General features: G+C 45.9%; 1 protein-coding gene across 2 annotated transcripts in view; it reads right to left on the reverse strand.

Moving 5' to 3' along the window:
* TCERG1 (transcription elongation regulator 1) overlaps positions 1-15,799 on the reverse strand; it is a 698,295-nt gene continuing 682,496 nt past the window's right edge. For both annotated transcript variants that reach the window (XM_085618107.1, XM_085618106.1), the window contains one exon: positions 1-1,237. In XM_085618107.1, coding sequence (XP_085474233.1) covers positions 1,036-1,237 — 202 coding nt within the window. In that variant the 3' untranslated portion in view covers positions 1-1,035. The remainder of the gene's footprint in view (positions 1,238-15,799) is intronic.

A 15,799-nucleotide genomic window follows, 5' to 3' on the forward strand; every position in this document is an offset into this window, starting at 1 on the left:
CTGTGTATAAAAAAAATGTTGGTTTATTGTTGTTCAAATACAGAAACTGAACAATTCCAAAGTTTCAAGATTAAACTCTAGAAACACAAGTTCAACATTCAAACAGGAGCATACAGTTGACAAGATTTAGCCTGTGTATTCTAGAAATGGATGAAGACGTCTTCATTGCAAATAAAAATATATTTTTACAGTCGTCCTGGGCCTAATAATCACTGGGTGATCTTCACAGCACGTGGCTGAGCAAGAACTTTGCAGACAAACTTTCTCTCGAACAAAGCAACCAGCTTTATCGATACCGCCAAGAGGACATTAAAAGCAGACTTGGGTACCAACTGAAAACGGCAATAAAACAAAATCATCTTTGACTGTCTTGAAACTTAAAACAGGCACTATTCATTTTACGGTTTCCAATAGTACAGAGTTAATAAGGTGGGTAAACATCACGGTATTGCGGCATCTTTCAGAGAACATCAATCAGGCAGACCAGCTGTGAAATATTTTCATTCAAACAGAAGGGAAAAAAATGACCCTTTGCAAGAATGTCATGGTCTACCATGTGAAAACGTAGCTCAAATAAAATACCACTGTTTACCACTTCCTTTAGTTGAAATTGGTTGAGCCTTCTTTTCAGACTGTTCAACCGCAAAGGAAAATTCCACAACCGTTTGACTCACCAGTATCATGAATGTTCAGGGTCATTATGGCCGTTTCTTCCATAAAAATTAAAAAAAAAAAAAAGGAGAAGAATGCAAACAAATACTACAGGTTATTTCTTTTAAAGGTCACAAGTCAGAATTAAAGATTCCATTTTTGTGACAATCCATGCTACACAAAGAAAGCATAAATATTTAATGGGTTCATTTTTTTGTACAAAGGCCATTCTCTCTTCAGAAACGCTGCTTTTTCCTCTGCTCCTCCGATCAAGGGGGTTTTCTTTGACCGTACGTACGTTCGTTATAATGCACATGTAAAAAAACCGGACAGGTGGCTCATGCAAGCATTTTTCCACATTTCCATCCACAGCGTCTTTTAGGATTATTTTGTCGACCGCCTGGTGGGTTCAGAAGCTGTGGGAGGCGGCGGGGGCCCCCGGCGATCCAGATCGTCCACATATGACACAATTAGTTTGCGCCTTTCCTCGGGCACACAGTCGAGCACCAAATAGCGCTTGTCGTTCTGTAAAACCTTCTCAATGTCTTTTAGATGCTGGTCCGATTCTTGGACTAATTTTTTGGATCTAAATAGGAAAAAAGTAAACAATTTTAGAAAATCCACTTTTAATTAATGTAATAAAATCTATGCTGGATCGGCCTTCATTAAACTGGTTAAAATAATTAACAGTTTCTTACAATACATGCTTCAAGAAAACAGGCGAGTGTTGTAAAAGTTTCATATTGGTAACTTAAATGACATATCGCATAAGTCAATCAATGATTCATCATTTTTATTAAACTCAAATCAACTGATGCATACAGACTGCATTATGTACAATGTTTAGAGACGGGGGAACTGCACACATTGCCACCCATCTCAATAACTATCATTTTATTGAACATGGAATGGTAAGATATCATATCACTGCCAGCATTCAAAATGATCCCTTCACAGATTTCAAATTCTCAACCACATACACTCATGTCAAGCTCACATTTGGTGTTAAATGTTTAACTGTAGAGGAACTGACCACACCTGCGCCAAGCCTATCAAGGAAACATTTTGCAGGCTTAATGTTCATATATACACAATACCCTCACATGCTTCGTACAACTGCTCCCAAGACTGTCACCCAAAGTTTATTCTTCATGCCATGCCCCTGAAAATTAGCAGTAGTTCAAATGTTTTTTTAAATAAAAAAAACATGCATAAAGAAAACCGTATGCATCAAAGACGCCAATTATAATATGCCAGTATGTAATACCTTGTTGACTATTACTGGAATTACTTTTTTTTTGTAATAACCTTTATTAAATACGTTTTCCTTATTAAGTCATCTCTTGCAGCTCCATGACCCAATGTTGCTTGTAACTTTAGTATGCCCACTCCTCCTTCTAATGTCTAATGTTTAACCATCAAATAGACTATTGTCTATCTGGCTTCTTTTCTTTTTACATATACGCATGCCATTTTGATGACAGTGCCTCCTTATAAATGCTTGACAGACACTAAAATCTGGAATACATTTGCACTCAGACCGACGTACATGCTTGAACCACATGACAGATACAAATGCTCAAAGTCACGCAATGCAAACACTCCATGTAATACACAACCCGTCCAAACCAGTAATAACACACACAATTCCATTTTCAGAATGTACACACTCTTCAAAGACATGCTCCTGAAACAAACATTGAGAACACATACTAATTCAATATAAACTAACTGATACAGCTAATACACATACTCCATGAAATAGAAACTTTTAATACATATACACTCAACATCATGATACACACCTGGCAAACACACTGATAACACTCCTGACTCTACATGTGCTTGAAAGATGCTCTACCCATACAGACCTTACAAATACAATCAAGACTTTCACTCCTGAATCCACTTGCCGCACACAGATACACTATTAATTCCTTACACATTTTGAAAATACACCAGTCTCCATTTTTGTTAATATAAACGTTTGCAAAGAGAATGCATGTATTTGTAATGCATTTTTAATAACAGGAGTTTGAAAACCCGTTTCTATACTGTTCAAGGACTTCTGAAAATGTTTTAAAAAAAGAATAGTTTTATTCAGTGAAAACGTCAATCTGAAAAGCAAATTAACCCAACAAATACAAAAACAATTAGTCCTCGGTTCCCCCACCTATACAAAAGCAACACCACACATATTTCAAGATAAAACGGACATTACTCACGTTAACTACTTTAAAACTAATACTAAAACTCTCAAATGAATGCACACAAAAACCAACAAAACAGACGATCAATCAAGGATTCTTCAAGTTAGACTGCATGTCTCGAGTTATGTGACAACATAACAGAATAGGGGTTTAAACTACAACAATGTAAAGGACAATTTACGCCAAGAGTGAGAGAGCTCGTAAGCGCATGTATCAAGACTAGATTTAAGGCCTCAGTTTGAGCACAACAAAGTTGAGGGAAATTACTGGCTGCTATTTTTAGAACTGAAAATATTTACTAAAACAAATGTGTCTGTACTCTGGGTTATGCTTGAATATGGAACAAATGGCTGAAACCGGAAACCTTGCACTTGCAAAGGAAACGGTGCATTCCAACAGGAGTTATGTGACATAAAAGGTCGTAGAGTTCTCAAATCACACCAATGACATTTTAGCTACACGTGTTATAACTGTGTGTTACTCTACCATCTAGCCTCCACCACATTTGAAAGAAGCATTCTGCTGAAGAATGGAACTGGTGGGGCACCTTGTTCTCTTTGGAGAACCCATGAAGGAGATTACTGAAAGCCCCTTCTCAGTGAACTTCCTAAGACAAAATATAAGCAGGCCTAACAAATCTAACCTTCCTTTGAAAGTTATAAGCTCTTCAGATCACAGTCCCCGGTTATCGTAGAGCTACCAAATGAAGGGAATCCGAGTAAATGTGGTAATGAAGACAAGCCTCTTAGTTCACTCAGATCAAAAGGCTAATGTGCTGCTGCAGCTGGTGGATAGAAGACCAACTTAAAAACCAACACTAATGCTGATGACAACAGCTTTGCCATATCCCTTTGGCAATGCTCCACTCACATAAAGCAGTCTTCTATCTACTCACAGAACTGGTCTTTGTTCTGGTTTCAGCCATACTTAGGGGGTGGGCAGTCATGCTAGAAGCAACTTCACAGACTAGGGTCATTACTTCCCTGCATAAAGTGATCAGTCCAGACCTTCACAATTAACAATATCATGCAGTGCGTTTTAATGACACATTGGCATTTTGTCTTTGGGAGAGATGAAAACAAGTTAGGATGAATGTGAGGCGGAGGGGGTTCAACAAATTTAAGTGGATAATGACTTCGTTGGCAAAACCGTACTCACCATAAGCTCTGCCAATTGAGGGGAACCCCCCACCTTGATGACGGAGACATGTCAAATAAATTAACCAGATGCTGTGTAGTCTGATGAAATTGCTTTACAATGGTTGTAATCTTTGCTTACGTAGTTTTCAAATACTAAATAGAAGACCCTCAATAGGTCCGTCAGTTTCCTGAAAGGTTGGGATATAGACACATGGGTCTCCAATGAAGGGACTGCAGCCCTCCTGTACAAACGTAATGTAGTTTTGTATAGTGCACGATTACCTGTAAAGAGTGTCCTGGTGCGAACGGGAAAGGATAAGTAGTCAGGTTTTGAGTTTCTTGCAGAAGCCAGAACGGTCAGAGGTGATTTTAGGTCTGGGGCGGGGAGTTCCACAGTTTGACCAAGAAATGGGAGAAAGTCTGGCCTCCAGATCTGGTTTTCCAGCTAAGGTGAATGACAGCAGCACTGGAAGAGCAGCAGCGGAGGTTGCAAGATGGAAAATAAGTAAATGACAAACATCGCTCAGGTGAAAGCTATACTCATTGGATATGAAACACATTTAGTTAAATGTCAGCCACTTTCTTGGTTTCTCCACCAGTAGCTTAAGGACAGGAGACTGGGATATGCCTCAAGTTAACAATGCATTCATTATATTTGTAAGGATATGAGAATACCCATGCCCTCCATATTTCATCAGACGATGCCCAGAAGGTAAAGGAAGAATACTACTAGAAGCAGATAACCTGGACTGTAAATAGACAGCAGACTATGCTCTGAACGGTCTAGATCCGTGGTGCTTTTAAGACAAGTGGCTGTATTATCCCTAGGTAGCACATGATCTTGGCCTGCGTTGTGGTATGAAAAAGTTGGTAAACAAAATGACAAGCTTGATACATAAAAGTATTTTGGAGCTCAAAAATGACGAAGAGGGTGTTGTAACAGCTGCAATATACTGTGATATTTTTTTTTCTTATTGCCTTCTCAAATAGATATATATCGAGCTTTACTAAAGGTTTTCTTTTTTTATTAAGAGGAGCAAGAGTGCTCACCTCTCATGGAGGATGAAGGGAGCTTTTGGGTACTTGTGATGTGTCGGGAGAGTAGACAACTTCACTGGCCATTTTCACTGCATGCCTATATACAACCATGCCCCAACTGCCTCCTGCTCTTTGCACCGAGACCCAAAGGAGTCTCAAGAACGAAGCCCACACTGGCAGAAATCTTAGCCATTGCTGGCCTCCGGTAGATCAGCTGAAGTTCACAGCTGGAAACAAGGCATATCAGCCAGACAAGTGTGCTCATTTGTCAAAACTCCATTTTGAACCTTGAGCCAAAACTGATTTATGACATTTCCCCCAGAGAGGATCTTTAAAACTGGTCATCATGTTTTAAAGTGCATTTGTATAAAGTCAAGAAGTCTTGGATCACTAGATCCATGTTGCCTCTGATCATAAAACCAGAAAGGAATGCATTCCAATTTTGAATGTGACCAGTCCACTGATCTCTCTACTTTCATAAATGTGCAGCTTTGAACAGAGTTGAACAAATCTCTTGTGCACTGAAGCACTCTTGAAAAGATCAGCTGTACAGTATCTGTTGAGGGGATACCATAAACTTATTTTTTCTGGCCTTATTTGATCGACAACTGTATATTTAAGGATAAACCAGACCCACCTTCAGTCCCAAAAGAGCTGTAATCACTGCATACAAATATGCATAAACAAGGGGCAGAATGTTCGCCAATTAGCAACACTAGTAAGTTAAAAAAGCAGAACTGTGAGTCTCAGCCTCAGAAAATATATGTATGCCTGATTAACCATTCTAAATGGCAAGGAAGAAGAATAGTGCGTTATTGCAGCTCTGCATTTACCAGGGTTTGGGTGGTATCCACACCATATTCAGATACTTTTTCGACACAGGAGGCTAAACAGATTCAGTAAATATGGTAGGGGCAGTAAATAAAAAGGTCAAGCAACAAATATTAGTCAAAGGCAAATCGGAACAGAGGAGTAAAATGATTGTTCTGAAATTCCCAAGGATAAGTTCTGTGCAGAGAAATGAGTTGCTTCTAGAGGAAATGACTAGTGTCATTAGTAGCAGTGGTTTGACAGTGACAGAAGGTTCAGGGATGCTAACCATGGGTATATGGATTGCTGGCAGAGAACATTGTACAGAAAAATCTGTATTTGTGCTCATCAATTAAATTGTAATAGGTGAGCTTCAAACTGGATTGCTACAAGTATAATAAAACATGTAGCAGGTTTTGTGGCTGCTAAGTGACTAGAACAAAACAGTTACAAACTTATTATAGAAGAATAAAGTTAACTATCATGATTCAGTAAACACTATGCACACAAGCTTTTCCACTTTGTGCACCTGTGGATATCCCTGCACCTGGTGACAGGACAAGATACTACACCAAAAGCTGCTTTATTTAGAGAGGCTTAGCACTCCAGACACCATGGAAATAAGCCACTGAGAAAGATTTCCCACATATGGCTCATAGGTGAGAGGGAGGTCGAATGTAATGAGAAAGAACCTATGGACTTTAATGGAGTTACCATAAAGGTTAGTTTATACTACTTTTGCCCCCTAGCCATTTCCCATTGCCACCCTGTGTGCAGATTCCACCACAATTGACACTAATGAAGGGAAGAGGAGTAAGAAAGTGGTAATAGGCACATTGAGGATAGACACAGTTTAACAGATGTCTGCCAAAATGTACCTTTGCTCTGGAAGAAAGCCTCCAGAGAATAATGCCAGCAGCATGTGTATGGAGCAGCCAACTTTAGCATCCAGTATATATCGTAAGGATCCCAAAGGAGATGCAGTCCCACTCCCTTTTAGCTTCAAAAAAGTAGTAAGAATAGTACACATGCCCCTCCCTGTGGGTGAACTGACTCAATTGGTCCAAAACAGAAGCCTTGCTACATTTTGCAAAACATTATTCAGCTGCTGGCTAAGGCACAAATGGCCTGGGTGGTAGCGGCTGCGGTAGTTGTGGTGTCTTTTTGTTTACAGAGAGGACACCTTTGAGTCTTTGGTGTACTGTGTCTAGGGAAGAGAACTTCCACCTCACCTTCAGCGTGGTGTGGGCCTTCCCGAATGCTGCAGAGCACTGGTCCATCAGGGAATCAACTGGAACCTTTCTTTGCCTCAGCTGAGGTGGGCAGAACATGCTTGTTTTTTTACCCTGAATTTCTTCATCTTCACATGCTTTCCGAGGAAGAAAAGAATATAGTTTCAAAAGGACTCCATAGCTATTATAGAGGAGGTGGTCCGGCAATACTGCTTCAAAGGCACTAAAGCACAAGTTACTTACCTCCGGTAACGATATATCTGTAAGAGACATTAGTTAGTGATAGATTCCTTACCTTAGAATTACCCCCAGGCATCAGACTGGATCCGGAGAGTTTTGTCAGCAGTACCCCTGTGCGTCGGAAGGTGGCGTTGTGCGGCTTCGCGTCTGTCGAAGGCAACATGATCGCCGGGATGACATCGTGGCACCTACTTAGACGCCACCCTTGCGCGCTGACGTCAGTCCTGTACACGACTTTCCGCACCGGGAACGCAGAGCCATGCAAGATACTGACCACTGGTGCATTAAAACTAGGGCCCTGAAAGGGATGACCTTAACCCTAGAAATCAGTTCGCAGAATGGGGAGGATGAGTGGGGCGGTAAGGAATCTATCACTAACTAATGTCTCACAGATGTATCGACACCGAAGGTAAGTAACTTGTGCATTTGAAAGACACATTAGTGATAGATTCCTTACCTTAGATACCCCAGCAATACCACCCCGGTGGTGGGTCTGCGAATCAAGATCACACCAGAAAGTCACGGAGAACAGAACGGCCAAAGAGGCCATCTCTCCGGACTTGACTGTCAAGGCAATAATGCTTAGTAAAAGTGTGCAGTGAGGCCCACTTGGCTGCCTGACAGATGTTTTGCAGGGGGACACCACGTCCCAATGCAGTAGTAGCTACTTCGCCCTGGTAGAATGGGCGCGCCGCTCCACCGGAGGTTACTTTTTAACCTGAGAGTAACAGGCTTTGATACACAAGACGATCCAGATGGGAGATAGTCCTCGTGTACAGCCCGGCCTTTCTTGGCGTCTATGTAGCCAACAAAGAGCTGGTCATCCACCAGGAACTGTGTGCGATTCAGGTAAAATGAGAGCGCACGTTTTGGGTCCAGACGGTGGAGCCTCTCTTCTCTCTGGAAGGGTGCGGAGGGGAAAAGAAAGTGGGCAAGGTAATAGTTTGCCCGATGTGGAAGGCAGTAACAACCTTTGGCAAGAAAGAATGACGAGTGCGAAGCACAGCCTTGTCCAGATGAACCGATAGAAAAGGAGGTTTACAGGAAAGAGCCTGGAGCTCACTCTCACGCCTAGCGGAGGTGATGGCACCCAGGAAAGCAGTCTTTAAAGTCGGTAAACGGAGAGGACAATTGTGAAGCGGCTCAAACGAAGCACACATCAAATAAGTAAGAACTAGATACAAGTCCCACTGCGGCATCACAAACGGATTAGGAGGGAAAAGGTGAGTAATGACTTTGAGACATCTATTTACAACAGGGGACTTGAAAAGAGAGGGATGATCAGGGAGCCTGAGAAAGGCTGACATTGCAGAAAGGTAGCCCTTAATTGTGCCCAGAGCAGAGCCCTGCCAGGCCAAAGAGAGAAGGAACAAAAGGACTTCCGACAGTGGGGCAGAAAGAGGATCCACAGCCTTCGCTGGTCACCATGCCACAAATATGTTCCACCTGCAGGCGTATACATATTTAGTGGAGGGATGCCTGGCTTCAGACTTCAGGAGGCAGGCCAAATGGAATCAACTGTCGCCGCTCAATCCCCACGCAAGGAGGTGGAGGCTGGACAGGTTCGGGTGGAGGACCGTTCCCTGCTGCTGCGATCCTCCCGAAGAGGCAGTCAAATCGGGGGATCCGCACTCATACTGAGTAGCTCAGGATACCAAACTCTTCGAGCCCAGTCCGGAGCCACAAGAATGACTTGGGCCTGGTCGCGCCTGATCTTCAGCACTCTGGGCAGAAGTGGTATAGGCGGAAAGGCGTACAACAGACAGCAACTCCACTCGTGACGAAAAGTGTCACCGAGCGAGGGCCGCCTTGGAAATTCCAACGCGCAGAACTGCTGACATTGCACGTTCTCTTCGGTGGTGAATAGATCTAACCAAGGCTCTCCTCACTGTTGAAAGAGACCTTGCGCCACCTCCGAGTGAAGATGCCATTCGTGATCCATCATGCGCGTGCGGCTGAGTTCGTCCACCCTGGCATTAAAAAAAACAGCCAAGTGTTGAACCACCTAGGAAATGCCTTGACGTTCCAGCCATGTCCAGAGACGCAGAGCCTCCTGACATAGGGTCCACGTCCCCACCCCGCCTTGCTTGTTGCAGTACCACATGGCGGTGGTGTCTGAACACCTGCACCAATCTCCCCTTGACAGAGGGAAGGAATGCCTTCAGTGCAAGCAGGATTGCCCAGAGCTCTAGAAGGTTGATGTGGAGCCTGGACTCCGCCGGAGACCAGAGGCCTTGTATCTCCGCCTCTTCCCTGTGGCCACCCCATCCCAGGAGGGACGCATCCGTCACCACTGTGTGCTCCGGTTGGGGAAGGGAGAGTGATCTGCCGCTGAACCAATGCTAGTTCATGAGCCACCACTGCAACTGTTGTGCAGTGCCCTCCGAGATCTGGACGTACTCGACAGGTCCTCTTGATGCTGTGCCCACTGGAACTTCAGGTCCCACTACAGAGCCCGCATATGCCATCTGGCATGATTGGTCAGCAGGATGCAGGAGGCCATAAGGCCCAGCAGGCTGAAGGTCATACTGACAAACACCCAGGACAAGGGCCGAAAGATCAGAATCATAGACCGAATGTCCCGGACTCGCTGTTCGGGAAGATAAACCTGAAACTGCGCCATGTCCAGAACCGCTACGATAAAGAGGAGCTTCTGAGAGGGAATGAGGTGCGACTTGGCACGTTGATGGAGAACCCCAGCAAATGCAGGAGGTCGGCCGTGGACTGGAGGTGGGAGACAACTGCCTGGGGCGAGACCGCCTTCAACAGCCAGTCGTCGAGACAGGGGAAGACTGAAACCCCTGATCTGCGCAGATAATCTGTGACCACAGCCATCACTTTCGTGAACACCCGAAGAGAACTGGTAAAGCCAAAAGGGAGCATGGTGAACTAAAAGTGCTTGTGGCCTACCATGAACCGCAGGTAACTATGGGCGGCTGGACAGCGACATGAAAATAAGCGTCCTGCAAGTCCAACACCACCGTCTTGCGGGTCTAGGGCAGACAAGACCTGAGCAAGTGTGAGCATCTTGAACTTCTCCTTCCGGAGGAAGCGATTGACGTTCCGAAAGACTAAGATAGGACGCAGGTCCTTGTCCTTCTTTGGAACCAAGAAGTAGTGGAAGTAACAATCACAACCTACTTCTGGCGTCGGAACGCGCTCGATGGCCCCCTTGGCCAAGAGGGCCGCAACGTCCTGCTGGAGAAGTGCCAAGAGATCCCCCGACATGCAGTGATACTGAGGTGGCATGGCTGGAGGAGTAGACTCGAAGGGGAGGGAGCCCCTTTGGACTATCTGTAAAACCCACCTGTCCGAAGTGATGGTGCACCAGTAGGGGAGGTGATGGTGAATCCTGCCGTCCACTGGCGTTTGGTGGTGGGCCTGAAACACCGAACTAGGACGGTTTGGAGGCAGTGGTGGAAGGGGAGGTGGTGGACTGACCCACCCGCTGGCCCCGTGACCCTCCTCGGCGGGTCCCACGACCGCAGCTGCACTGAGACTGTTGCTGCGCAGGCCTGTGGCTTTGAAACAAACATGTTTGGGGCACCCCTTCCTTGGACACGAAAGGAGCAAAAATCAGAATCCGAAGGAGTGAGTGTGGCCAAAAGGCCCAAGGACTTGGCTGTAGCCCGCGATTCCTTAAAACGCTCCAACGTACTGTCTGCCTTGTCGCCATAAAGAAGTGTGCCATCAAAAGGCATGTCCATCAGGGTATTTTGGACATCCCCAGAAAAGCCCCATAGACGTAGATGTTGGTGGAGGGCGTACGAGGCCAACAGACATCGGCTAGGATCCATGCATGGATTCATGGGGGTCTTGCGGTGTCGGAGCAGTCAACGACGTCGAGGCCGGCAGCGAAGAAGGGCGAGGACCCCCAGTCGGACCCGCAGGGCCCAAAGGCACGCCGGTGGGGCCCAATGGGCCAAAGAGGCAGGCCATTGCTGACAAAGTCCTGCAGCTGGGCCGGAGTCGCCGACGGACCCAGGAAGGGTGGGTAGGCCGTCGGCTACGCCGGAGCCGCAGGGGCGGCACCACCCGCACCCTCCGCAATGTCGCGCGACAGGCTAGGGGAAGGCGAAGAGCAACGCCGCTTCTTCGTGTTCTTGTACTTCGCCTTACCTGACTCAGAGTGCAAAGACTTCAAACGATGATGGCGCCTCCGCGACTGGTCCCTCGACCTTGAACGGTGTGGAGTCGACTCCCAGGCCTCAAGCAACTTTCGGAACCGCTCGCCTTTGGAACCAATTGACTTTGCCAATAATTGTAACCATGCTACATAACAAACAAGGACAAAACCTAAGAGGTTGGCTGCAGCATTTTGGTTGCTGGTGTGCACACCAAGAATACACACACTTACGGAATGACCGGAGCATTTTATTTTGCTGATCAACGTGTGGGTGGGGGCAAAGAATGCAGGTCTGTGGAATGCAGGTGGGGGAAGCAACACAGCAGAATTGCAGAGGGCTGAGAAGCAACATTAAGGCAGAGGAAGCAAACAGAAGGCAGGCATAAACAAAACATGGGTCTCTAGTGGGGAGCAACATGGAGGGCGTGGGTAGGAAAAGCAACAGGCAGGATGCAGGGAGTGGAGCAACAGAGTAATGTGGAGGAGGGTGGAGGCAAACAGAGGAGCGGATGTAGCAAGCTGGCTCTTTATATAGTAGACCAAAATGAGGTACACTGTGTAAAGAGTCCAGAAAAACCAATTGGTTGACAGAGGCACAAATTATAACCCAACTGCTCTCTTTTGTGGTAGTGTGTCTGAGCAGTAAGGCTTATCAAAGGGTAGAGCTAAACATTTACTGCAAACACAAAGGCAGTAAGTGAGAGACACTCAAAGAAATCAAACTAATTTATTTTAAAAAACAGATTTGTATATAAATTTAGATACCAATATCATCGCAATTGGGTAAGTACTTGAAGATATTAATTTTTACGTTTCAAAAGTTCACCCAGTGCAATTTCTGGAGCGGTAATGCTAACCTATGGGGGTAAAACAAACTGTATTTGGGCACTTATCAGCGACTCACAGGGCCCATCTCCCTGACTCAAGGAGTATGGGGCATGGTCCAAGGCCACACCAACGCGTCATTTCGGGCGGCACTGGGGCACCCGGGTGCAGAGGTGTGTTTTAGCGTTGGGTGCCCTGTTCACTTCAATGGGGAATGGTCTGGTTGTAAAGAGGCTGCAAGCTGGGACTGGGAGGCCAGACTGCCGAACCCACAGGGGGGCTCAGTTATTCAGATGCTCGGGCATGTAGGGACCCAATTTGTCCACTTCTCAGGCTGTGGGGCTCGGGTGCAGTGGTGCTTTTAGGTGTCTGGTTCTTGCTTCAAGAGGCACTTGCGGTTGAGGGGACCTGCACAAAGAGGCTGCAGACGGCAACTGGGAGTCCAGTCTGGGCAAACCCAAGTGGGGGCTCAGCCTTTAAGGGTCTCAGGGCCCTGTTGGAACCGTCACCTTTCTCAGACTCTGGCAGTGGGGTGTGGGTGCAGAGGTACTTTGAGGTGTCGGGTGGGGGCGGTCGGAAGCTCACTCTGACGTGGTTATGCAGAAAGGGGGCAAACAGGACAGCTAGGCCACTCTCTATGTGGGTCTCACTGCCCCTGAAAACGACGTACAAGTCGATCTTCCTCTGTGTTGGTGTCCGGGCTGGACACAACAAGCCTGGTTGCAGCAAGGGGTCCAGTACCATAGGTATTGGTACTTTGCAGCTCCGGAAGGTCTTGGCATCCCCACACTTGGAAGGAGGACGATCCAATCTGTGGGAGCATGGCGATCTCTTCCTCTGCAGCGTCAGCTGTCCGGGTAAGCAGGACAATTAACTGGACCTTGCTCCTTTCGAGCCTGTGGCTGCAGGGGAGAAGCTCCTCTACTCCACTGGAGTTCTCTGGCGATTTGCAAAGCACTGGAAGCTCTCTTGGTTTCTTGTAGAGTGCAAAGCGGCAGGACGAGTTTCACCACGAGGGTCGGGTGCAGCAGGCAGGCTGGTAGGGTTGGCCCCAAGTCAGTTGTTGCTTCTCTGGTCAGCAATCTTTTGTCCACTCCTTTGTGTCCATCGATCTGAGGTCCTGGCATCAGGGGTGCCATCTAAATACTGTATTCAGGGGTGTTACAGGGAGTGTCAGGTAGTAGCCAATGGGCTATCTACCTTTAGGGTGACTACACCCTCTATATGACCACTTCCTGTGGGAAGTGGGCATAACCCTAACCCAGAGGATCTAATTCCACCAGAATCCAAAATGGTCCCTTAGAGTGGAACAAGATATTTATACCACTTAGGGATCCTGTGTAGTACCTATTCCCTAGGTACCAGGGGTACCACTTACTAGGGTCTAACAGAGGTGCTAAAGGCCTGGTCAACTGAGTATCAATTGACCAGTTACCCTGTTTTGGGTAAAGAAAACTGGCACTGGGGACCTGGATAGCAGGAACCTAGTGCACTCCAGTCACAGTTTCATCAAATACAAGGCAAAAAGTGTGGTGGTAATGTGGGTACATGCACTCTCATGGGTTGCTTAAGAAAAGCAGGGTTAAAGTGTTTTCAATTATAATGTTAACAGTAAGAAAAGAAATATGCATGCAATTTTATAGGAAGGACTCTAGACTAAAACTGATAGTGCATGGGAGAGCAATTGAAAGGGCGAATCTATATAAACTGTAAACGCACAGACAGCAGATCAAAGGAAAACGGTTTTGAAAGTAGAAAATGTTAATGTTATGAAAAGAAAGTGTTGGGAGAAGTGGGAAAATGCATATACGCTCATGGCGTGCCATTATAATATATATATATATTTTTTTAAAGTTCAAAGGCAGAAGTTACTTTCCATGTCAGATAGCAACATTTTCCCAATAGGGATTCGACCTAAACATGAGTCAGAGGAGGATTTGAGGGTTGTCAATGGACAATAAGGCTGAAATAGTTTATAGATTTAAATAAAGCCATGCTCATAAAATGTCAGAAGTGCCATACATAGCAGCTTGAAAAAGATGCATTTTTCGATAGGTAAGTGGAGTGCAGTAAGGGAAGGTGAAATATGGGCTTGTGCCTTTTGAATGACTTGGCGCCTTGTCAGGAGTTTCGAGTTTGGTACTGTGAGTGGGTAGATCTAGCCTTTTATAACACCTTTGTAATTAATAAACTCCCAACAGAGAAGGGAGTGGAACTTCTGGAAAACTGGTCCCTGGATGCTAGACTACTTACCACCGAAGGGGTTGAACTTGTAGGTTACAATGCACTGACAGGTTATTCGGGGAAGAATTGTATTTAACTGCTTCCCTTACTTATATAAGCTATCTGGCAACGATTTGTGGTTTGGTTAGTTTGCTCACAAATTCAGTGTTCCACACCTTTGCTGTTTCGTTCTCTCACTTCCCTTTTCCCCTTGGTGTTTGCCTTGTACCGTGACCAGCAAAGAGACCACCTGCTGTTCAATGTCTCAGATGCCAGACTATCCCGGGGAGCATTGCTGCTATCCAGGTCAATAAGTGTTCTCATGACCGTTACTCCTGCTGAGGATTCAGGTAAGCGTGCTGCATACTGGCCAGGATAATCCGTTATAAGTGTGTTCATGTTATTCAGGTTTACTTAACCAGTTTTCCCAGTACTCTAGTGCACTCCTCTGTACCTTACAGATGAGTGTTTTTCCACATACCCTGTAAGTCCAATCCAGGTTTTGCCATCTCTAAATGGCCACAGCAAGCGCTCATTTCAATGTTTTGTCATTTTACCCTTCCTTTTCTTGTAAGGTATTTGGTGTTTGGCTATCCAAACCCCCCTGAGGGTGTTTTGGGAGGGCCTGATCTCTCAGTATATGAGAGAGAGGAGAGAGGGCGAGAGAGAGGGCGGGAGGAGAGAGAGGGCGGGAGGAGAGAGAGAGAGAGAGAGAGAGAGAGAGAGAGAGAGAGAGAGAGAGAGAGAGGGTGGGAGGAGAGAGGGCGGGAGGAGAGAGAGAGAGAGGGCGGGAGGAGAGAGAGAGAGGGCGGGAGGGGAGAGAGAGAGAGAGAGGGCGGGAGGAGAGAGAGAGGGCGGGAGGAGAGAGAGAGAGGCGAGAGCGAGAGCGAGAGAGAGAGAGAGAGAGAGAGAGAGAGAGAGATTATTAACTTAAGCTTCAGGGATGCGACAACAGACCGAGTTGTGGAATTTCAGGTACAAAGACGGAACAATAACACCTATCTTTGGAGGCCTGATACTTAGTGTTCAGTCACTGAGATTGCAGGCTCATCAAAATGATTCATTCAAATCTCCTGAGCCTGCTGGGAAAGCTGTGGGTTCGTTGGGCATGCCTGTGCTTGGTGGAGGTGCTATTGCAACCATCAAGGTACAAATTTTACAGAACAGTAGTCAATGCCACAATGAGGAACAGCTCCTTTACTCTAAGCCATACCACAGGACGTCAAATGTACTAGGAACACATGAACTCTGTCCTTCACCAATAGAACATCAGCAGCAGTACCTGAAACTTATTCCTAAATATTG

Source organism: Triturus cristatus, chromosome 7 (assembly GCF_964204655.1).
Source record: "Triturus cristatus chromosome 7, aTriCri1.1, whole genome shotgun sequence".
NCBI lineage: Eukaryota > Metazoa > Chordata > Amphibia > Caudata > Salamandridae > Triturus > Triturus cristatus.